The 23,441-nt window shown below is 42.1% G+C and overlaps 1 protein-coding gene across 6 annotated transcripts in view; it reads left to right on the top strand.

The window, feature by feature from the left end:
• Window positions 1-23,441, top strand: part of LOC309703501 (butyrophilin-like protein 2) — a 522,068-nt gene that overhangs the window by 85,865 nt on the left and 412,762 nt on the right. Inside the window, exons 1-8 of one of the 6 annotated variants that reach the window (XM_082528377.1) lie at window positions 1,263-1,480; window positions 4,068-4,406; window positions 4,580-4,678; window positions 9,511-9,837; window positions 15,526-15,852; window positions 19,042-19,362; window positions 19,647-19,970; window positions 20,047-20,711. The exons of 1 other annotated variant lie outside the window; for it this stretch is intronic. In XM_082528377.1, coding sequence (XP_082384503.1) covers window positions 1,444-1,480; window positions 4,068-4,406; window positions 4,580-4,678; window positions 9,511-9,837; window positions 15,526-15,852; window positions 19,042-19,362; window positions 19,647-19,970; window positions 20,047-20,138 — 1,866 coding nt within the window. In that variant the 5' untranslated portion in view covers window positions 1,263-1,443 and the 3' untranslated portion in view covers window positions 20,139-20,711. Of the gene's footprint in view, window positions 1-918; window positions 1,481-4,067; window positions 4,407-4,579; window positions 4,679-9,510; window positions 9,838-15,525; window positions 15,853-19,041; window positions 19,363-19,646; window positions 19,971-20,046; window positions 20,712-23,441 lie in introns of those variants that run through there. 4 more of the 6 variants (XM_082528379.1, XM_082528381.1, XM_082528375.1 and 1 more) reach the window with 4 other exon arrangements.

The following is a 23,441-nucleotide window of genomic DNA, read 5'->3' as shown; positions in this document are numbered from 1 at the left end:
AAAATTGAATTGTAACCAATCAGTTAAGCTTGAATCAGTTAAGTATGAGCATGAGCAGGAAAAGTAAGGAAAATAAAACAAAAAAAATAAATAAATTAAAAAAAAACATCTCTATTTCCTACATTGTAGAGGGTGACTTTGCCTCTAAACAATAAATGTGTGCCGTCAGGTAATGTGGAATCAACAGGTGGGGGAACCTAAAATTAGCTGTAATGTCTCAGTGGAAAAGAATTTAAACTCACAATAATTTCTATTGAGAGCTTCAGTAGATTTTCTTAGTGTTCATGAGTTGTTCTGTCTGTTTACTGGCTGCACACCGTTTATGCTGTCTGTTTTCTAGATGGTATAAAGTTGCTATGAAGGGCGAATTCAGTCAGGGAATCATCATCAGCTAACGTTCATATCAATCTCTGCTACATTTGATGTAAGCTAACTGTGACCATTAATTCATAGCCACTCTGCACTAGTCACACACTGTTTTTACTCTAAATCCTGTGATGGATTTACATCACAGTAAACACGAGTAAACTAACCTGTTTATCCTGCCCTAGCCTGCAGAGGATTTTACATGTAGTCTTTAAATAACCCAGTTAGCAGCAGGTTTCACAATGTGGAAAAACATGATGTCACATGTACAGATCCAATATTTGATTAGAGAACATGAGGACTTAGATGTAAGCTTTAAATAAGCATCCTTCCATTTAAATTTAAGCTCTCTTCTTCCTCTCCTGTCCTCTTTCATGTTCTTTTCACTCACTGATAGAACATTAAATACACTCATGAGTCACCTGATACACACCTGTGTTTGTGTAGTTTTGAGACTCTTCGCTTTGTCAGTTTTCCTCATAGTTTCACACCTGCACGAAGCAGCCTCACCCTGACAGCTCAACCTTCAAATCACTGTGTCAGCTGATCACTTGCTGTCCTGTGATTGGCTGAGCTTCAGGCCTTCTCTCAGTCAAACTGGAAACAGGGATTGAGACAGTGTGAGGGTTTGTGGAGTGCCACAGTGCTGTAATGAATACTGTAGTGGAAGAAGTTCTTTCACACTCTTCATCCTGGAGCTGCTTTATGTCCATGATCTGCATGGAAACACATCTATGGAGAGGAAATCCAGCTGCTGAGGGTCACATCTGCATCATTGTAGCTACAGTGGATGTTTCAGCGTCAGGACTGGAGGCGGAGCTTTGTGCGTGTCAGGGTGAGGCCGCAGCAGCCGCCTCCAACCGGAGCGCTCGGGCGTGAAACTAGAAGAAAGGAAGTGATCTGTGGCCGGCTGGACTTCATTCCACAGATGTGCTTTAACAAAGTGTGAAGCTGAACTCTGAGCTGTGACAGTGAAGCAGTGTGAGAGTGTCAGTAGATGATCAGCAGAGGAAAGTGAAGCTGCTGTGAGCTGATGTCCTGAAGGGCTTTTAAAGAGTCTCTGAGTTTGACAGGAACATGAAGATGTTTGTGGTGTTTGTGATCCTCCTGCACGGTAAGTACACCTTCCTCTCTCTGCTCTCATCATCAGCTTTTCTTTCATCTCTCTCTCTTTAATGTGTTGAAGTGCATGGCAATGTAAAACAGGAAACACACGACACTGAACTAAACCTACAGTAAACACAAGGGCACTTTTGGTGGTACTGTGTATTATTTCACACAGTCTGGGGTTACTTCAATACAACAGAGATGATCTACTAACATCCAGACTGGCCAACAGCCTGTATCCACAGGCTGTGAGGCTCCTGAACTCTCTGCCCCCCTCTCACGGACAATAACCATATCCAACTTCTTAATAGCAATGAACTGGTCTGCATTGGTGCATCATATCTTTATTCTCTTCCCCCTCCTGCCCCCCCCCCTCTTTCTTAAATAGATAACTATCATATCTGATATCATATCTCACAGTACAATAATATTGAATGGGTTGCATTGTTGTATTTTGTCATGTTTCTCAGGTCTTTGTCTGAATTTCTACGAACATTATTGCTAAGGATTGTCTTATTGCATTGGAGTCACACTGGGTTAAATATGTACACTTGGGTTTTAAGGGGTATTTATTATTTTCTTCTTTTTTTGGGGTTGTATGGAAGCCCCAAACGCAATTTCATTGTTCTTGACAATGACAATAAATAAATAAATACTAAATACTAAATACTAAAAGAACAAAACCTAAGAACTAAGTTACTACTGATAATCAGAATTAAGCTGAAACATTGAATAAAGATAATCCGAACAGCACAACTAGAAAAACTGAACATAAATCATGTAAAATAATACAAAACACAAGAAACTGAAAATCCTGGGAGCAGAACCAAAGCAGAAGACCGACCCGGGGTGGCAAGTCAGTGGCAATGACAGAGCAGATCAGGAGCCCCACCGCAGGTCAAGTGGCACTGGCCACATAGGTGAGAAGGCCATCCATGACGGCAAAGATCCTTAGCTGATGGCTGGAAAAGTGGCCGGCGATGGTGTGCCGGGTTTGGACGAGCAGGCCATGCTGGATGTGGACGTGGGCAAGCTAGATTTGGACGAGACGGCGGTGTGAGAGCCGCGGGACCAGACGAGGCAGGAAAAGACGGTGGTGGACCAGGCAAGGCAGGACCAGACGAAGGTGGAGCAGCCTCGGGCAGCTGAAAGGCCGGGGATATGGCTGCTGCAGGTAGTGGAAGTGGTGGCGCTGATGGCGGCGCTGATGGCTGGACAGGCTCAGAGCCTCCAAAGGAGACAGGTGGCTGAAGCAACCCCTTGGGACCTCCAGTGGAGACAGAAGATCGTTGGACGGACCAGTTGGGCCCTGGTGTGTGTAGCAAAAAGTGCTGCAAAAGTTGGTGAAGCACACTCGGTAACCAGGAGAGACCAGAATCCAGGCATTGTAGCCATTTATCTACAGCTCACTAAAACTCCTTTTCAGAATGATCCAGCCACAGGTCAGATAACTTATTCACAGAGTAAATAATATCCTCCTGGAGCTCCTCAGACGGCAAGAGTGCTGCTGGGTCGCTTGTTTGGTTTGGTCGTTCTGTCATGACGTGCTGTGCGGCAGGGAGGATTAGACCCAAATGCAGGATCTCAAAAATGTGACTTAAACCCATAATGTAGCTTGTATTGTGGGAAAAACTCTTCATGAAAATAAAGACTTACTAAAACCAACCAAAACCTCACACTTGAAACTAGAAATTAAACATTAGCCAACTAACAGGAGCACGAAACAAACATACAGCATAGCGACAACATGACGCGATCCAGGGAAAGGAAAACATGGGGATTAAATACACAGTGGAGTAATCAGGGAATTTGAGACAGGAGGAAAATACAAGTGGGAGAAATTAGACGTAACAAGACAAGAGTTATTTTCCACTTTAATGTCTGTCTCCACTGTTCAGCCACAGATCTATAATACATGGTCCAGATGTTAGATGTGCTTTGACATCTGGACCACCAAACACCTGTCAGATCTGTAACTGAGTCATAAATGGGAAGATTAGGTTCCTGGGCTGTAACAGAAATCATTGTGTAGAGACTATTGTGGTGCTGTGGGCGGAGCCTGAATACTGTTAGCTGGTTTCAGTTGTGCATGTGTCAGAAAGATATTTTCTTTAAACAAACCTTGATCCGCGCCTGACACACTGTCATGGTTTTTGTTATTTATGGTTGTAATCCTGAGCTTTTGGAGACGAACAGTTACAGGATAGAGACAAAGTTTTTGTTTGCGGGTTTGACCCACCAGTTACCAACAAATGCTGAGAACATCTCGCCCTGTCTTTCCAAATAAGTCACCAAATACATAAGAACTACAACAAGCAACTATCACATGGTGTACACAGTAGTTAGGAACAGAACGTAGGAGGTAATGTTCTTTGTTGGGTTGTTGTTAGAACTTCTCACTGTTTCAGACTTTGGACTTAGTTTGACATTTTTATGTGATGGACTTCCTGCCTCTGATCTGCGCTGTGTTCTTTTTAATGAGTTGTTAAAATGTTGAATGTTTCTGTCGTTCTGTCTCCTGGTTTCTGTAAATGTGTCTAAACTTGATCTTCACCTTAAAGTGACTCATGGAGTCTCTTTCTGTGTGTCCTCAGTTTCCCAGCATGCCTCAGCTGTGGAGCTGCATGAGGGGGACACGTTCATCCTGCCCTGTCACGTCGACACTTTTAATCTGACTAAATCCACAGTGGTGTGGAGTCGCTCCGACCTCAGTCCTCCAACCGTCCACCAGCGTCAGCTTCAAGGAGACGAACTGAAAGATCAAAACCAGCGTTACAGCGGCCGAACATCCATGAAGGCTGACGCTCTGGAAACTGGAGACCTCAGCCTGAACCTGACCAACCTCCAACTGTCTGACAGCGCCACCTACACCTGCTCCGTCAGAGACTTTGGAGATGAGCTGAGTCGGAGTGATGTACAGCTGCAGGTCAAAGGTCAGCAACAAACATCTGCTGTAGATACATCTGACATCACTCAGATAAAACTTTACTATTTTATTGCTGCATAAATATGTTCACTCAAAAAATATTAGCTTGAGGTATGTTCAATAAAATATATCACCACATTCAGTCAGAGGTCAAAGGTCATGTTTTTCTGAACTTCACAGAACGGTTTCCATCCTGGGCCAAAGCTCTCCTGATTCTGCTGATTTTTCTTTTGGTTTCTGGAAGTCTCATATGTTATTTCCGTCAATATTATAAATCAGGTGAGTGTCCCGTACTATACACAAGTAGAGCTCACACAAACTTGCTCCAGAAGCTGAAAGAGTTGAGAGTTACAAACAGCTGATACAGAGAGCTGAAGAGAAACTTCCAGGTTTGTTCCAGAAGTCAGAAAACCTCCTTCAGACTCAGTCACTGATCAGTGAAACAGCTCCACAACATGACTTTACTAAACAGTGTGTGTGCTTCACTGCATTGAGCTGACACAGAGGCTGCATGTGGACAAGCTGTTCTTTCATTATTTGCAGTTAATCCAGACAAAAGACTCGTTTCTCATATTTCCAAGAGAGACCAGCAGGGGGCAGAAGATGTTACAACAAATACCACTAATAATATAACAAGTAAAGAACCAATATTCATTCAGAATGTTTAAATACTATATTCTGTACAGACCAGTGAACACAAATGTATGAGTTGTGTGCAATAACAGACCAAAACAAGAACACTGACCAAAAGAGCTGTTCTCTCGTTTCTGACAATTTTAGCTCAATTTGTAGATTATTCCAGGAAACCTTATATCCTAAAGCCTTTTTTTTTACGGTGGCCCTGAGAGGCCAAACGGACTGCAACTTCAGAAAACACTTGCAAAAAGAAAAATGCTGCAAAAAGAAAAAAGCTGCAAAAAGAAAAATGCTGCAAAAAGAAAAATGCTGCAAAAAGAAAAACGCTTGCAAAAAGAAAAACGCTTGCAAAAAGAAAAACGCTGCAAAAAGAAAAATGCTGAAAAATGCTGCAAAAAGAAAAACGCTGCAAAAAGAAAAACGCTGCAAAAAGAAAAATGCTGCAAAAAGAAAAACACCTGCAAAAAGAAAAATGCTGCAAAAAGAAAAATGCTGCGAAAAGAAAAATGCTGCAAAAAGAAAAACGCTGCAAAAAGAAAAATGCTGCGAAAAGAAAAATGCTGCGAAAAGAAAAACGCTGCAAAAAGAAAAACGCTGCAAAAAGAAAAGCACCTGCAAAAAGAAAAATGCTGCAAAAAGAAAAATGCTGCAAAAAGAAAAATGCTGCAAAAAGAAAAATGCTGCGAAAAGAAAAACGCTGCAAAAAGAAAAACGCTGCAAAAAGAAAAACACCTGCAAAAAGAAAAATGCTGCAAAAAGAAAAACGCTGCAAAAAGAAAAATGCTGCGAAAAGAAAAACGCTGCAAAAAGAAAAATGCTGCAAAAAGAAAAAATGCTGCAAAAAGAAAAACGCTGCAAAAAGAAAAATGCTGCAAAAAGAAAAACGCTGCAAAAAGAAAAACGCTGCAAAAGCACACACAACACAACGGAAATGTTTCTGGGGAGACAATAAGCGGACGGACCAGTTGCATGAACCAAAACATGCTAACAAGTGCACTGGGACTGGGAGACACTTCAAAGAAGTGGAAGCGGAGCAGCCAAAGAGTAAACTTTCAAAAGTAAGTACTGAATGTTATGTCACTTATTTATGTGCAAATGTTTAATAATGAGAAACATTAAAACATTACTGTTGGCCACATGCCGGCAAAGTTATGTGACATTAGCGATGTTTGAACTTTCAGCGTTTACTTTGTTTTAAAGCCTTTATACGCCGTTCAATAGTCGACCTTAATCTTACAGAGAATCTGATGATTTTATGGATAATTAAAGTCAGTCATATATCCACAAACACAACAAGCTGAAAGTCAGTGATGCTGCTCTGTTTGCAGTCCTGAATATCACGGCACAAGCAGGATTCACTGCATTGTTAATGTTAGCTGTGTTATATTGCTGCCTCTGTTCGGTGGTGTCGAGCCAAACGGACTTTAACGTGTGTTTGAACGAGCTGACGGTTCACTCGTTAAGCTGAAAGAAAGATGCTTTAATCACAGCAGTCACACATGTGTCCACTGTACCATCTGGGAACTCTTCTTGTGTAGCACTCGTAATAACACAAACACTAAATCCTCCTTCTCTGGTGCTGTTGTGTAGCAGTGTGTACACCTGAGACTGTCACCTGTCTGTCTGTCCTGCACTCTCTCTCTGTTTCTTTCTGATTGTGGAATAAAAGTATGAACATGTGTTTATAAGTTACACTTGTGTTTGAATCCTGCAGCTTATCACACATTTGATTTCCATGTGTGACGACTGCAAGTGTCCAGAGTGAGGACAGACTGAGGGACCCACTGCTGCACATCATCTGTGAGGCTTTGCACCCCTGATGATCCACCAGGACAAACTCAGCAGTGTGTGAGGAGGAGGAGGAGGAGGAGGAGGAAGAGCCAGCAGCAGCTGACAGATGGAGAGAATAGACAGACTGTTCCCTGTTTGTGAAGGACTGCTAGGAAAGTTTAACATAACTAATTGTCTGTCCTGAATCAGTCTTATTAGGTAATGTTCAAATAATGTGATCATCCCAGTGTTTTCAGTGTGGGAGAAAGTACTCAGGGCCTTCAAGTTACACACTATGAAAGGCAGCAACAAGTGTAATGTTCAGAAACCTAAAGTATGTATCAGCAGCAGAATGGAGCTAAAAATAAATGTTTGTTACAGTTCTATGAAGCTTTGAGGATTTTGGATCAGTAGCTGCTGTGTTTGTTGCATCATATTGCTGTAATTGTTTATATGCTTTATATATTCTGAGCTAAGTTGATCTATAGTGTTACATCATATTCTATAAGGATGTTATGTGTTTGTAGACTTTCTGCCCAGTTTGACCCATTTAGCAGACGTCAGCCTGTTTAAGGCTCTGATGTCTATTCTGTGTGACTTACAGCAGTTATGACATGGTCTGATTTTCTCACCCAATAAAGGAATATTTCATATATCAGTCTACTCTTCATTCTATCAGAAATAGTTATCACAGCTTGTACATTTGCTTTTTATAAATATATGTAAGCAATGAGCCAAATTTAGTAATGGCAACATACTGAAGGAACAACATTTGTCTCTTATATATGATACACCTATATATGCACTGTCAAAGATACTTGTCTTTGAGTGAAGATTTAAGGTGATAAGACATGTAAATAACTGCAACTTGAATCTGTACTGGGCTCAGTATTTGACACAGAGTTCATGTTCACTGCTGTAATAGCTAATAATGATTAATATAATAACTATAATATTGGCCATATTATATTTACATTACCAAAGTGATATGACTTTAGTCTCATGAACAACATCAGCTAATTGTTATTTACTAGCTAATCTTAAATGACTGTTCAGTTCAGAAATGAAGCCCAAAAATCATGTTTTGCTGTCCTGTGGTCTCAGCCTCAGATACTTATCAAATCACACAAAGCTCTTGTAGAAACAAACAAATGAACAAAATATGTTCTCCTTCATTTCTGTCAAACCAAGTTGTATGACACGTTTCCAGCGGTTAGTATCATGGTTGCTAGGCAACCTGGGAAGCTCGACAGAGACTAGACCGTCCCATACAGACAAACTTGCCGTTTATTTTGTAAATCGAGCTCAACACTGCCCCTAGCGTCCGGGAGCACTTCCGTTGTGTTTTCGAGTTTGCAAGTGTTTTGGAGTTTGTACATGAGTTGTCTCTAGGGGCCACCGTAGATAGGCCACGTGAAACCAGATTCGTGTTAAACAATATAGGGGGAGGAAAATGCACCATGTCAACAGGTATCAGGCTGTGATGTTCTCCTTTATAGTGGACAGAAATTATTATTTTTTGGAGTGGCACAGATAATTTGTGGCATCTTATTGAATGCAGAACAGCTGATTGTTCTGTAAATAGTTTGAAATGGTTATTTAAAAAAGGGGTAAAAGGTTAATGGCTGCAAATAACTGTTGTTTGCAAAATTTGTACATATGATTTTAAAACTGACAATTTATATTTGCATTTAAAGTTATGAAATAGGATTCATTAAACATGTTTGTGGTTGTTACAGTAAAAAATATAACTTTTTCTACTCTGATTTTAATTTTTTTTTTATTTTAGATCAACTGTGTTAATACAGTATATCTAAATGAAAACCTGACTGTAAATTCAGGCATGTGAGGTTGTGTTGAAAAGGATGATACCAAACAAGGCAAAGTAAATAGTTTTTAAGGGTGAAATGAAGAGGTCACATCAAAATTATACCCTGGACCCAGAGGGTTAAACATTTTTTTAAAGTAACACAATAGTTACTTTTCAAGTAATTAATTACTTTTAGAATATTGTAACTCAGTTACTAACTCAGTTACTGTTTTTGAAGAGGTAACTAGTAACTATAATTAGTTACGTATTCAAAGTAGCTCGCCCAACACTGGTAGTTGGTAACATCTGAATTATCCATTCAGCAAAGGAAAATACACAGATTTCCATATTTCAGGGATTTCACTGTTTAAACGCTTACATTAAAAATACAGGTTAGTGGTTCTGCCAGATATCACACATTGGTCACTGATATTTGCAAAAATACCAATATGGACATGTTAGTGAAAAATAAATCAGTAGGGTTTAATTTCACATAAAGGTCAAGTATGTAAAGAATTTGGAAGAAGGAAATTAGATGTCCTCCAGGCCTTTATCTTCTTAAGACATGCCTGTAACTGATTGATTTGAATGATATCAGAAATAAAAATCAAATGCATAGCATATGCATGGTAATCAAATAAATGTATGAATAATTTTTGTGTGCAAAGAAAACTCCTCATTTACATAAACAAACTGGAATCTATCAGATGTGATTCAAATCACTGCAGTGAATTCCCTTTAATAACTCTGGTGTGTTCTAGTGTTTGCAGTAAAATGTTGTGGTCTACACTGAGGTCTAACAGGACAAGCACAGGAATAAGTCCACTATAACAGGTCATAAGGAGAACATTAGTAACTTCACTACAGCTCATGTTGTGCTTTGTTGTCCTCTCAGTTTATAAGGTGGGGGTGAATTCAGAGGTGGAGTCTGTCCAACTGATCTGCAAAACCACAGTTTGCCTGCCTAAAGATGCTAAAGTGGAGTGGAAGGATGCAAACAACAGGAAGGTCCACATGTATGAGAATGGCTCTGACCAGCCTGAAGAACAGGACGATAAATACAAGAACCGAACAAAGATGAAGAGAAACTTACTGGAACCTGGAGACCTCAGTCTGACCCTGAAACAGCCCACAGATGGAGACAACTCCAGCTACACCTGCACTGCCTACAGCAGGGAGGGAAACATCCTGATGAAGAAACAAGTGAATCTCACTGTCAGAGGTCAGTGCTGTAGATACAGGTCAAAGGTCAGAGGTCAGACTGATGATGGTGGTTCAGTCTCAGTGGCTCCATCCAATAATGTTACAGTGTTAGCATGTCTGATGTTTGTGGCTGTTTTGGTTTTTATTTGATTTCCAGCCAAATGTAAAAGCTTCAGCAGATGAACTGTAGGAGTAAAGTTCATGTGTGAGACTTCATCTGAAAGGTCACATCTTCTAGTTTCTGAACATGTGTTTGTTTAGCATGTGGCTAAAACACAGGCTAAGCTAAGTCAGCTCAAATCTCAGTAACAACCTTCTTTGGTCCTCATCTATAATCAGTCATATCTGAGTCACAATAACTAGAAGATGATTTCTAGCAGAAGTGTGAACATCTCCACATCCTTTCTCCATGTTATCATCCAAAGCTGTGTGAAGTTTCAGAGCTCTGCAGCTAACAGAGACTTTCAGTTTGCTGCTCTCTTCCTCTGACAGCTCCATTCTTAGGGAGCGTTAGTTCTCTGTTTCACTTTATTCCACTTATTCAGTCTGATGTTCTCTGATCTGTTTCTCTTGTTTAGTGTCTTAAAGGCTGCCAGTGCCTCTCTTTGCTTTAACCAACCTTTCTCTTTATTTCTAAGCTTTTTAAGGACTTTACCTGATGCATCAACCTTTGAAAATGGAAAGAAATCAGTCAGATTTATGGCTGCATCACAGTGTCACATGTAGTTCTCCACATCAGCTGGATTATATCTATAGCAGCAAACAGCAGCTGATCCACAAATCTTTGTCTGTGTTAATAAAGTTAGATCAGTTCAAATACAGTGGAACCCTGACTTACAAAATTAATTCGTTCCCGAGGGTCTTTTGTAAGTCGAAGCACCCATTACGCCTTTTGAGTGAACAATAGGCTATAGGCTAATTACTAACTGCAACAACAATACGTCATTCAAGTGGAACAGTGAAGCGCAAGTACAAAAGCTAAGGGGTTGTCACATGATTCAGAAGGCATTCTGGGCATTCTGGGCTCAGCCAATCAGAGCCAGCGGATTTCGTTACGCCGGCATTTTGCCGTAACGCAGGCAGAGATATTGCATTCAAGTGCCTTCGTAAGTTGAATTTTTCATTAAATGGGGTATTCGCAAGTCAGGATTCCACTGTAGTTTGTTGCTCTGCACTTGAAAGCAGCATGTACAGTTCACGAGCGAACCGCACAGAGCTTCTGACTATCTAATGCTCTGTTCACTAAGGTTAGCAAGTTTAATGACAAGTAAAGGACATTTAAAGACTTCCGTGAGGGAAATACTTGTTTTTGATTAAACTGAAGTGTTTCGATAGGTCTCTGTGAGTTAAAAAGTAGGGTTAGCATGTAAGAACAAAAAATAACAAAAAATAATTTCCCCCAGGGATCAATAAAGTATTCTGATTCTGATTCTGATTCTAAGCCTGCTAAAAGTGTTAGCACATGTTTCTATTATCAATACTGTATGAGATTTAATTTTGGTTGAGGCTTTTGTTGATATTTTGATTAATATTCTTGATTAATGATGATCAATATCCCTGATATAAGATAAGATAAGATAAGATAAGATAAGATAAGATAAGATAAGATAAGATAAGATAAGATAAGATAAGATGACCTTTATTAGTCCCACAGGTGGGAAATTTGTTTTGTTACAGCAAAAGTGCAAAGTTATGTAGCAGAAATTAGAAAACACTGGAATGCAATAAAATAAAATAAAATACTATATACAGTAGAATAAAATAGAATAGAATAAAATAATATATACAATAGAATAAAATAGAAATACAAATGCTATATACAACTGAGTAAGAAAATACAAAAGTACAACTGAGTAAGAAAATACAAAAGTACAACTTCGTCAGAAGAAGAATTGTACAAGAATTGCACATATAGCAGTCTTATTGCACGTGTGAGGGTTTGATCAGCTGCAAAAGTCTTTGTTGTGGAGTCTGACAACAGTGGGGAGGAAAGACCTGCAAAATCTCTCCGTCCCACACCGTGGGTGCTGCAGCCACTGAATGAGCTGCTCAGTGCTGTCACAGTCTCCTGCATGGGGTGGGAGATGTTGTCCAACAGGGATGACAGCTTAGCCGCCATTCTCCTGTCACTCACCACCTCCACTGGGTCCAGAGGGCATCCTAGAACAGAGCTGGCCCTTCTGATCAGCCTGTTCAGTCTCTTCCTGTCCCCGGCAGAGATGCTGCCGCCCCAGCAGACCACACCATAGAAGATGGCTGAAGCCACCACAGAGTCATAGAAGGAGTGGGCCCTCTACTCCAAACGACCTGAGTACAGCCTGCTCTGCCCTTTCCTGTAGAGGGCATCTGAATTATGAGTCCAGTTTGTTGTTCAGATGAACACCAAGGTACCTGTAGCTGTCCACAGCCTCAATGTCCATACCTTGGATGTTCAGTGGTTGCAGTGGAGGATGCTTGTGCCTGCAGAAGTCTACCACCAGCTTCTTGGTTTTACTGGCGTTGATCTGGAGGTAGTTCAGCTGGCACCAGTCCACAAAGTCCTGAGTCAGTCAGCTGTACTCCTTGTCGTCCCCATCAGTGATGAGGCCGACTATTATGATATTTAACAAGGGGTAAATACTTGGTCTTTTATTCTATCATTTTAATAATTTTACACGCTGCTTAAAACAAAGTATAACATCCACCCACTCTGAATGGTATAACAAATTTAACAAAACCACTCAAAGCAATTAATAATAATCTTACCTTTACAATGACATCTGGAAGGTTGGCTGTCATTCTAGAGAGGTCAGGGCAAGCGTCTTTGACCTCAGGCTTGTGAGTGTTGGTAGTAAAGCCCCATAGGTGCACTCATCCTCTTGTAAGATGTCGAGAGCCACTGTCAGGGGCTTCGTCACCGTACAGTACTCTTTCAAGAACTGGTACTCCCTTTCATTAAGTCACTTGATTCCCAGCTTTACACACAGGGGATTAAAATCATTCAAGGGAATTGTGATGATTCTAGAAATGGCCTCATACAGGGAATTCCACCTTGTGGATGTCGGTACCATTAGTTTCCTCTGGCTGACTTCCTCTACCTGTTCAGAGGCTAATGTTGATCGACTTGCTTTAGTCCAAAGAGCAGAACATTTTGCAATGCTACTCCTATATACAGCCTTGGTGTCGCCATAGGAATTTAGATGCTTGTCAACATCGCTTGTTAAAATCAAGTTAATTGTGTGCGATGCACATCTGTAGTGTGGAGGGAGGCCAAACTGTGCATCACCACATGGGGTTGAAAGAGCTTCCTTGACATCAGTAAAGGTCAGTTCCTCGTCATTACCTTCTTCATTTTCAGATTCAGACTCCAAATGACAGGGCTGACATACTCTGAATGCTTTGGCAAAATTGGATGCATTATCCGTTACAGTGGCAATAACTTTGCCTTGTAGTCCATATGATGAATGGATTTCTTCAATCTCTGCTCCAATTACATCATAGGTATGGCTGCCTCTAATTCTGTTGTATGCTAGGGCGGCCTTGTTGCGTTGTAATGTGGAATTAATCCAGTGAACCCATAAAACGTTTATTATTTACTGTCCAGATGTCAGCAGTGGTGGAAACAAACTCTACCTCTTCGAGTGTACCCTTCAAGTTAGAGTTCATTTTATCATATTCTCTCTCAAGGTATCCTACAAATGACTTTCTCTGGGGCAGCTTGACATCACTTTTAGTTGGTATTTTTTCTACGATGCATCGGAATGATTCAGAGTCTACAGTGGAAATTGGCAACATGTCCTTGACAATATAGGCAGCAATGAGCTTCTTCAGTTCAGCGACACTAAGTCCTGTCGCTCTTACGTCTAGTTTAACCTGTTTAGTAGGAGTGGGTTCATCTGAGGTTTACCCAGTGGAAGTAGATGTGGTAGCCACAGCGGTCATGTCAGTGGGGGGATCCTGGGGTTTTCTGTTAATTTAACATTCTTGTGGCAGCGTGCTAGGTGCTTGCTCAGGTTGGAAGTGGAATTTTTCGATGTAGAAAGAAGTTTTCTTCCGATGCAGAGTGTGCAATGAACGCTTATGTTTTTGTCGCTCTTTAAAGAGTCAAATTGAAAGCAATGTCGGTATTTCCAAGTATTAATTGCTGCACGATTGAACTCTATCCCTCGCTCCATGTTTTCTATTGTTGATTTACAGACGTGCTACCACAGCCGTCGCACCCGCTTGCGTCATTGTCAGGAGACACTCTCACAAACAAAATCATAGTTTAGTAATGCAGTAACGCAGCGTGCTTACGGGAAAGTAAGTATAATCTAATTACTTTTTTACAATTGTAATCCCTTACTTTACTCATTACTTGGAAAAAAATAATGTAAAGTTACAAAAAGTAAAGTTACAAGTAACGTGTTACTGCCCATCTCTGGTGATAGAAACACTCAGACTTTGTTTCTCTGCTTCATTAAGTCAAATCTGGCCCTCAGAGACTGAATAAAGTCCTGTCCCACTAACAGCAGCTCCAACAGTCTAGGGATGGGTACCGGTATCCGGTGCCATGATGGCACCGGTTCTGACATAAACAGTAGTAACCAGACCGAAAAGCAGCGCACATTTCGGTGCTTTTTTTCCTGAGCTGTGATACACTTTAGATTCTAGCCAATCATTTTACGTTTCCGAGGATAGTAGGCGGGCCCAGGTAGGTACATTCTTTTAGAGCAGAGCTACAGATTAAAATGCCCAAGGCAAAGCGGTCAAAAGTCTGGCTGTACTTCACAGCAAAATATGCAAACTCAGCAGCCTGCAACAAGTGCTTTAAGCTGATACTGTGATACTGTCAAAGGAGGTAACACCTCAAATCCGATGAAACACCTGGCGACGCATAGCGTTCTTTTTAAAAGCCGAGAAATGCGCCGTATTTGATAGCTTGTTGCGAGACCTCACACCGTGCACATCTACTGGGGGTGTGGTGCCTGTTATCGGACCTGGAGTTAGCAACATCCCCCAAAAACCCGAAGAGGAGAGTCCTGGCCCCTAGCCCTGCCAGTGTAGCAGAAATGATGAGGATGATGACGGCAGCAGCAGCTGTTCTTCTCTGCGTGATTAGCTTAATGTTGTTCGTGTGTAATTTACGTTGAGTAGGCTAACCACGTTATTACATTAATGCAGTAAGGTGAACTAGCAAACACCGTCGTAGTTACATGCGGCTGTCTTCTTGTTTGATGGCAGATACTCCCTTCACCCTGGCCAAAAAGGCTAAAATGATCAAAGAAAAAGAGGGAAACAGCTAAACATGAGAGGTTTTTGGACAAAGTTTGTGTTTTTTGCATTGTTTAAGCACTGCTTCCAGCCAAGAGTGATGCCATATATGCCCCATAGCTGCAGAAAAGGCTAACATTGTTATCTTTTTACAAAAAAACAGCTGAACATGAGAGGTTTTTGGACCAATTTTATGTTCACCATTCTTTAAGCACCAGTTTGAGCACCGTTTAAGCACCAGCACCATTTCAAAAGTACCGGTTTGGCACCGGTATCGGATAAAACCTAAACGATACCCATCCCTACTGTTCACTGCTTTCTTCCTGTCAGTCTTCATCTTTCTGCTGCGTCTCCTCTTCACACTGACCACTTTCTATCTAACAGTGAGCTCCCAGTGAAGCAGCAGCATTCAGCCTGTTAGAGTCAACACAAATGTCTCCATCCAAGCTCATGTTGTGCTTTATTGTCCTCTCAGTCACCCGGGTAGTGGTGGATTCAGGGGTGGAGTCTGTCCAGCTGCCCTTCAATACCACACTTCACCTGCCTGATGATGCTAAAGTGGAGTGGATGGACAGAGGCAGCAGGATGGTCTATGTTTATCATAACGGCTCTGACCAGCCTGAAGAACAGCACCAGGTTTATAGAGACCAAACGAAGATGAATGAAGACCTGCTGAAAACTGGAGACCTCAGTCTGACCCTGAAATATCCCACAGGCTGGAATACAGACAGCTACACCTGCACCGTCTACAGCAGGGAGGGAAATATCCTGCTGAAGAAACAAGTGGAGCTGAAAGTCAGAGGTCAGTGCTGTAGATACAGGTCAAAGGTCAGAGGTCATGCAAGAGTTTATTCTCTAAACATTTTAAGTTTGAATCTTTTTTCAGTTCATTCAAATAATATAAATTCTTTGATGCCGTTGTCTAAAAGCCAAAACTTTTAGGGGGAGCAACTGTACGTTTAATTGAACAGACCAAGACTAAGAGTCCCCACAGTGGGAGTCCATGATGGCTCAAAGTCTCTGATCCTAACTGTTCCTGAGCCTCTCCCCCTGCCTCCTCTTTGGATCTTCTCCTCCTCTGTAACATGAGGAAACATGCAGAAATGATTGAGTCAGCATGCTATTCATCACATGCTTCACCATATTTTTCTGTCTTCGGGTTGGAAGGAAGTTGGTTTGGAAACATATTCAGCGATGCTTCATCTCCTGCTTTGTGTTTGTGTGGGCGCCATCCTGATGACATCCAGTTTGTGCTCCACTGGGTGATGAGAGTCAAACCTTATACAATGAACCATATGTGGTGGTTTATGGTACATATCAACTTTTAAATGTCCCCCATTACTGATGGACATCTCACAGTCTAAGAAGGCTAACCTGCTACTTTTCATATCCTCCCTGGTGAATTTGTGTAGGTCCACCAGGTTAATATAATCAGTGAATTGTGGTACATCCTCAGGTTTAGATTTTACCTAGATGTTATTCACGTACCTCAACTAATCACTTGGTGTTGTTCCAGGGCAGTATAATAAACCCCCCTTTTCCACTTCTTCCATGTACAAGTTGGACACAATGGATGAAAATGAAGAACCCATGGTATACCCATGTTTCTGCCAGTAGTACTGACCCTTGTATGTGAAATAGGTGGAATTAAGACAGTTCCAAGAGCAAACACACTTGGTCAGTAATGAGAGTGATTCTGTTGATGGTATTGGGGTCATCCTGTAATCTTTTATGAACTACCTCCAACGCTTCAGTAATTGGAACACAAGTGGAGAGAGATGTAACATCCCAATGGTACATCTTTCAATGCTGTGATTGCAGCCAATCCTCAAATCTCTGTGAATAGTATTCATGGTCATCGATGAGTAGTCATTGATCAATGGTCGTAGATCAGTGGTCATGACAATTTGCATATTAATGGTCAAAAACTGACCCCCCCCAGCCTATTGGCAGCACGGTGGCATGGTGGTTAGCACTGTTGCCGCACAGCAAGGAGGTCCTGAGTTGAATTCCAACATCAGGCCGGGGTCTTTCTGTGTGGAGTTTGCATGTTCTCCCTGTGTTTGCGTGGGTTCCCTCCGGGTACTTCGGCTTCCTCCCACTGTCCAAAGACATGCAGTTTGTGGGGATAGGTTAATTGGATAATCCAAATTGTCACTAGGTGTGAATGTGCGAATGGTTGTCTGTCGCTGTGTGTTAGCCCTGCAACAGACTGGCGACCTGTCCAGGGTGTACCCCGCCTCTCGCCCTATGACAGCTGGGATAGGCTCCAGCGCCCCCCGCGACCCTGAAAAAGGATAAGTGGAAGCGAATGGATGGATGATGAGTAGTCATTGATCAATGGTCGTAGATCAGTGGTCATGACAACTTGCATATTAACTCATTCACTGCCATTGACGTCTATAGACGTCAATTGAAAAACTTACGTTGACTGCCATGAAAATGGCTGGCAGTGAATGAGTTAATGGTCAAAAACTGACACCGCCCCCCAGCCTATTGTTCATTCGCAGTCAGCTGAGAAGACACTTGGATGACTGACAAAACATTTCTCCCACTGAAAACCCTATGTCCAGATGAACACGACCAACTTTTTTGTGATTTCCTCCTTTCGATGTGGAGGAGTAGCATCTCTACTCTGAGCACTCCAAATATCAACACTTCACCGAGTTCTTTTGATTCCTCAGAGGCATCCGATGGAACACAAAACACTGCTCAGTAGACCATTTAACACTTTATTTTTTTTTAACATTACTTCTAGAAGGGAGATGCGTCCTACATGACACGTTGCAGCAGATCTCAAAATGGTGACGCGCACCTGACAGTTTTATTCCCGGCCACCCCATTCTAGTCTAAACAACAGCATTTCAGTAACTTTTGACTACTAGATGGTTCCCTCTTATCTACTGCTCTACAGGCAAATATGTGTGAGACTCTACGACTGAAGGACACGTATTCTAATGCCTTTATTATTCAGGGTTGTGTCCACTCAACACTACTTCTATATGATCATATGGAAGTTTGGAATAATATGAGATTAATAAAAGGCACAGTAATAAAGCACTTCAGGTAAGATCATTCCAACATCCCCTCTTTTGGTCTCCCCCCATGGTAGACCAACACTACTGCAAGTCATCAAACATAATATCAGCGGATTGACCCTTCCTGGTTCTCAAAAGTGGCATCATGTGGTCTGCCTCGGCATCAGAACCTCCCACAGCCTGATTAATCACTATTACCAATTACAGATACAAAGAAAAACCCAACAATCATATGACCCTCTACGAGCAAGCACTTTGGCGACAGTGGGAAGGAAAAACTCCCTTTTAACAAGAAGAAACCTCTGGCAGAACCAGGCTTAGGGTTGAGGGTGCTAACACCCTTACCTTCAATAAGCCCTCTATGGTCTCCGCCATACCCTCCTCTGCCTCAGGTCTGTGACGGTATTGCGGACGCCAAATCGGGACTTCCTTCTCCAACTCAGAAGTCACGTGGTTAAGCCGAACAACCAGCCTCCCTTGAGAGCAGGGGTCGTCAACTTCAGGCCTCGAGGGCCGGTGTCCTGCAGTTTTTAGATGTGTCCATGATCCAACACAGCTGATTCAAATGGCTAAATTACCTCCTCAACATGTCTTGCAGTTCGCCAGAGGCCTGGTAATGAACTAATCCTTTGATTCAGGTGTATAGACCCAGGGTGAAGGCAACAGCGTAGACATAGAGGACAGCTACAAGTACCTGGTGATCCCACAGGCACACCAACAGTGTGATTAATAAAGAAATGTTTGAACCGTGCTTTCTCAGTCTGCGCCTGAGTCCAAAGATTGTCCAAAGAATCCAAATTATCCTTGTATGTGTGACGTCTTCTCTCTTTGTTTCTAAATGAATGTTTTGGAGTGGTTCAGCAGTTTATTCCACATTTGTATTCAAGAAAGTGGATAACAGTGAAAAGCTCATCTGGTTATCACTTTTAATTTTGTGTTTGATGTCCTCTCAGTCCCCCAAGTGGAGGTGGAGGATGGGGTGGACTCTCTCCAGCTGCCCTTCAATACCACAGGTCTGCTTGAAGACGCTATAGTGGTCTGGAAGGATGGGAAATCCAGAATGGTCCACATGTATCAGAATGGCTCTGACCAGCTTAAAGAGCAGCACCAGGTTTACAGAGACCGAACAAAGATGAATGAAGACCTGCTGAAAACTGGAGACCTCAGTCTGACCCTGAAACATCCCACGGACTGTGACGGTGGAGCTTTCATCTGTGAAGTTTGGAGGAATGGAGACATTTTCAGAGCAAAACCATTGCTGCTTAAACCCAAAGGTTTGAACCATTGTTTACTTTTTTACTTGTATGCCACTAAGAACAGACTGCCCTGACATCAATGTAAAAAAATTTACTTTGATGCTCCATTTAATGCATGACTCTCTAACTGTTATTTATCACAATGGAAATTACAAAAGTTTCAACTACATTCAAGACTAAAAACAGATGTTACGTAAGGCCCAAAATGGCCTCCATACAAGAAGGTAGTAGCTCTAATATTGACCAGTAACAAATCACAATCACACTTTGTACAGCTCATGTTGTGTTCGTTGTCCTCTCAGTCTGTCAGGTGGAGGTGGAGGAGGGGGCGGAGTCTGTCCAGCTGCCCTTCAAAACCACACAAAACCTGCCTGAAGATGCTATGGTGGTTTGGAAGGACCAAATCAATAACAAGGTCCACGTGTATGAGAACGGCTCTGACCAGCCTCACAGACAGGACCGGCTTTACAGAGACCGAACAAAGATGAATGAAGACCTGCTGAAAATTGGAGACCTCAGTCTGACCCTGAAACACCCCACAGAATGGGACAGTGGGAGATACGAGTGTGGTATCTACAGCAAGGACGTCTGGATCAGGGTGAAAACTTTGCTGCTGAAAGTCAGAGGTATCTGTCTGTCTCTCTCTCTCTTCATGTTCACGTCTGTATTTCCCTGTCTGACTGTGTTGTGTCTCCTCTGCAGGGAGAGTTCAGGTCCAGGATCAAACAGGGGACATCAGGAACAGAAGCAGCTCCATTGATCCGACTCCTCTGATGGCTGATCAATCAGTTTGATCTGTGTGTTCTTTGATTATTGATCAGTGATGTCAGAGTGGAGTCAGTGTGATGTTGTTGTTGTGTGTTTGAGACTTTTAGTGTCCATGAAGGTCTCTGCTGCCGTAGATCCTCTGAACTGTGACAGAGGTCTCACTCTGGAGGAAACTCAGAACTTTTCAGCAGCTCCTCCATCATGGAGGACGTTCCCTCACTGTAACAGGTGGAGGAGCGAGGAGAGGAAGCACAGGTGGATCCTCTGTGGTAATGGAAATGAGCAGTTTAGCTCAAATCTGGCAGGTTTCCATCTTCTGTTTTTATCCTGATGTCCATGAACATGAACACTGTCCCTGTCAAATAAATCCCGAAAAAAAAAAGATACAAAGATCAGATTTACTGAGCATCATCAGCGTGTCAGCAGCTAACTGCATCTTCAAATAAATAAATGTTTCTAATGAGTGGTGATAAGAGGAGATATGGTGAGCAAGTGACATGAAACTTTAAAAACTGACTTCCTTCACTTTTCCTTCCAGTGTTAAAAAACTTCCATGTAATGATTTGGTGGAAAAATGAGACATTTGACATTTGTTTGAATTTCAGACTTTTAACTGAGCGGCAATAAGTAAGCAAATAGAGCAAATTAATGCTGATGTTTATCAAATGTGAAGTGGAGTTTTCATCTTCTTTTGCTGCTGGTTCAGCAAATTTTGGTCAAAGAGTTACAAAACCTGCAGCATCAGAATCTGTGAGATGTCGGCTTTCACCCCCGACGGCGTGTCCATGGCGTTAGGTTAGGTGACCAATACGCACTTTATGTTTACATGTGTGCAGAATCCAGTTACCTCCTTTCATTTGCTGTTTGTGGTGGTGTGGAAATAATTTTGTGAGCTTTAAGGTGAGATTCTCAAGTTTCTGGCAAAAATTTCGTTTTCAAGCTAAAATCGATTTCCGTCCATCCTCTTCAGGGTGACAGGGGGGCTGGAGCCTATCCCAGCTGTCTTAGGGGAAGAGGCAGAGTACACCCTGTACAGTTCCAGTCTGTCGCAGAGCTAACACATAGACAACCATTCACACCAGAGTTTCCAATTACCTAGTCCCACTAACTGAATGTCTTTCAACTGTTGGGAGGAAGCTGAAGTACCTGTAGAGACCCCAACTCCACACAGAAAGACCCTGACGGAGGAAATCAGGACATTCTTGCTGTGAGTGTGTGAGGCAACAGTGCTAACCACCGAACCACCTGAAAATTCATTTTTCAAAAACTCACCCCTATTTATTAGTTCTGGATAATCCAAAATATCTAGAACTAGTAACCATCTTTATTCCATGGGCTAAAATAAGAGCAAACATCTTTAGTCATCTTTAGTAGTCATCTTTGACATTTCTTAGGTTTAGGAATCAGGTTTACCCTTGATTTATGATGGTGGGTAGCTGTTAATTTTCTTAACCTTTTGTGAAGACTTAATTAAGAAAATGCGACAGCTCATTGGAGCCCCAAAGAGCCCGGGCGGTCATGCAATTTTTGAATTTTACCAACACGCCGCCCTGTTTCCCTTGCCTTCTGTGGCATTTCCTCCTGGAGAAAGGTGGATCACAGCAGAGGAACAATGGAAGTCATACACCAGAAGAGTAGAGACATTTTTGAAGAAATTACATGTAAACAAAGCTACCACAAACAAAACAGGTAACAGCTGACGGCAAGCCATCTTGACACACCAAATCATATAAAAGGAAACAAAAAACAAACAAACACTGGTAGCAGATGCAGCTTTTATTTTCTCTACTACTGGAGAAGGCCTCTGTCTGGAAGATCTTCTCTGTCCAGACACAACTTGAATTCTGTTGTGGCATCAACTTTTGTTTAAGGAAAATCTTACATCTTCCATGCTAAAAAAGAAAAACAAAGGTAGAAAACATCATAAACATGATTATCAAATCTGAAACAATCATGTTCAGATTAAAAGAGGCTCCCAAATTAAATGTGCTTATAAATTACTGCAGCATGTTCTGTGCAACAACCATTAACCCTTTAAAGCTGGTCGGAGCGGGCACGCTCCATTTTGCGTAACTGTTTTTAAAACCAGAGGAGTTGTACTTACATCTTATGCCATCAGCTTGTCCTAGGTCACGGTTTCCTTCCACATAAAGCTTTGCAAAACTGCATAAAAAGCACTTGCAGCAACAAAAACATAATATTACAGAAACACGCTTTGCCGATCCGATCAGCTGTTTGTAACACTTCCTACGTCCATCAGCACGAACTATCTCATGTCCGCCATGACCTGCACGAAACCAGAAGTGACGTCATTTTCGCGGAAATGTAGTTTTTTTTTTACCATCAGGGCCTCATGAGCCTATACTGGTGATTTTAAAAGTTATGTTTGACTTTATGACTTTCTGTGTCTTTTCTGGGATGCTTAGGTGTCACGGGGCCGAGTGGCCTGTACTGAACAGGACTCAGGTGCAGAAACCCAAAGCAGAGACAGCAGATGATGTAACAATTTATTAGGTTTAAGTGCAAAAAAGAAAACGTAGCAAAGACAAAAAAAACCCCAATAAGACGTGGAGTTTGACGAGGCGTGGCCTGGGGAACGTGGCTAGGGCGAGGGAATGAGGCCTGAGATGCGGAGTGGAGCTGAGCAGGGAACAGTCACACTGAAGAGAGAAGATAGAGGAGTTAGGGAGGTAGTGGAGGCAGCTCTGAAGTGGCCAGTTGTAAGAGTAGCAATTCTTACTTGCAGTAGGGGACATGGAGTGTTGAGAGGGGGGTGATGAGAATCCAGGGGAGGCTGAGTGGCGTGGAAAGGCTGGCCTGAGATCCGGGGCTTCAGATGGAGAAGGGCAGGCAGGTGAGTAGTGATGTGACGTTCTGTATCGAGGCTTCAAAGCCTGTGTCGAGTAATGGAGGGGGCGTTTCCGCGAAGCGCGTATCGAGGCTTGCTTCATTTATGGGAGGAGCTGAAAATGATGACGTCCGAAGCCTCGCTGCCCGGCTGTACCACGTGACTGGTTCAGGAAGCGGTTCGAACTTTGCTGCGAGATATGACAGCGATATAAACCCCCCAGACTTCATTCAAAATGCGGGTGTTTGATGGAGAGTTGCGGTTAGTGAGAGTTACAGACAGTTTGGAGAGAGTTAGAGACAGTTTGGAGAGAGGTTGGAGGTTTAGGAGAGTGAGGAGAGAAAGTCAGGAGAGAATGGAGCCAGCTACGAAGAGAAGGATGTCCTCCCCTGGGTGGGAACATTTTGAGCTTATATCTCCCAACAAGGTATGTAAATTTCCACAGAAGATGTATTTTCATGATACTGATGGTGCAATAAAA

This window comes from Aulonocara stuartgranti (assembly GCF_965226115.1).
Source record: "Aulonocara stuartgranti genome assembly, chromosome: 3".
Taxonomy (NCBI): domain Eukaryota; kingdom Metazoa; phylum Chordata; class Actinopteri; order Cichliformes; family Cichlidae; genus Aulonocara; species Aulonocara stuartgranti.
Note: the sequence above shows the minus strand (reverse complement) of the source record. Positions and strands in the feature narration are given on the sequence as shown.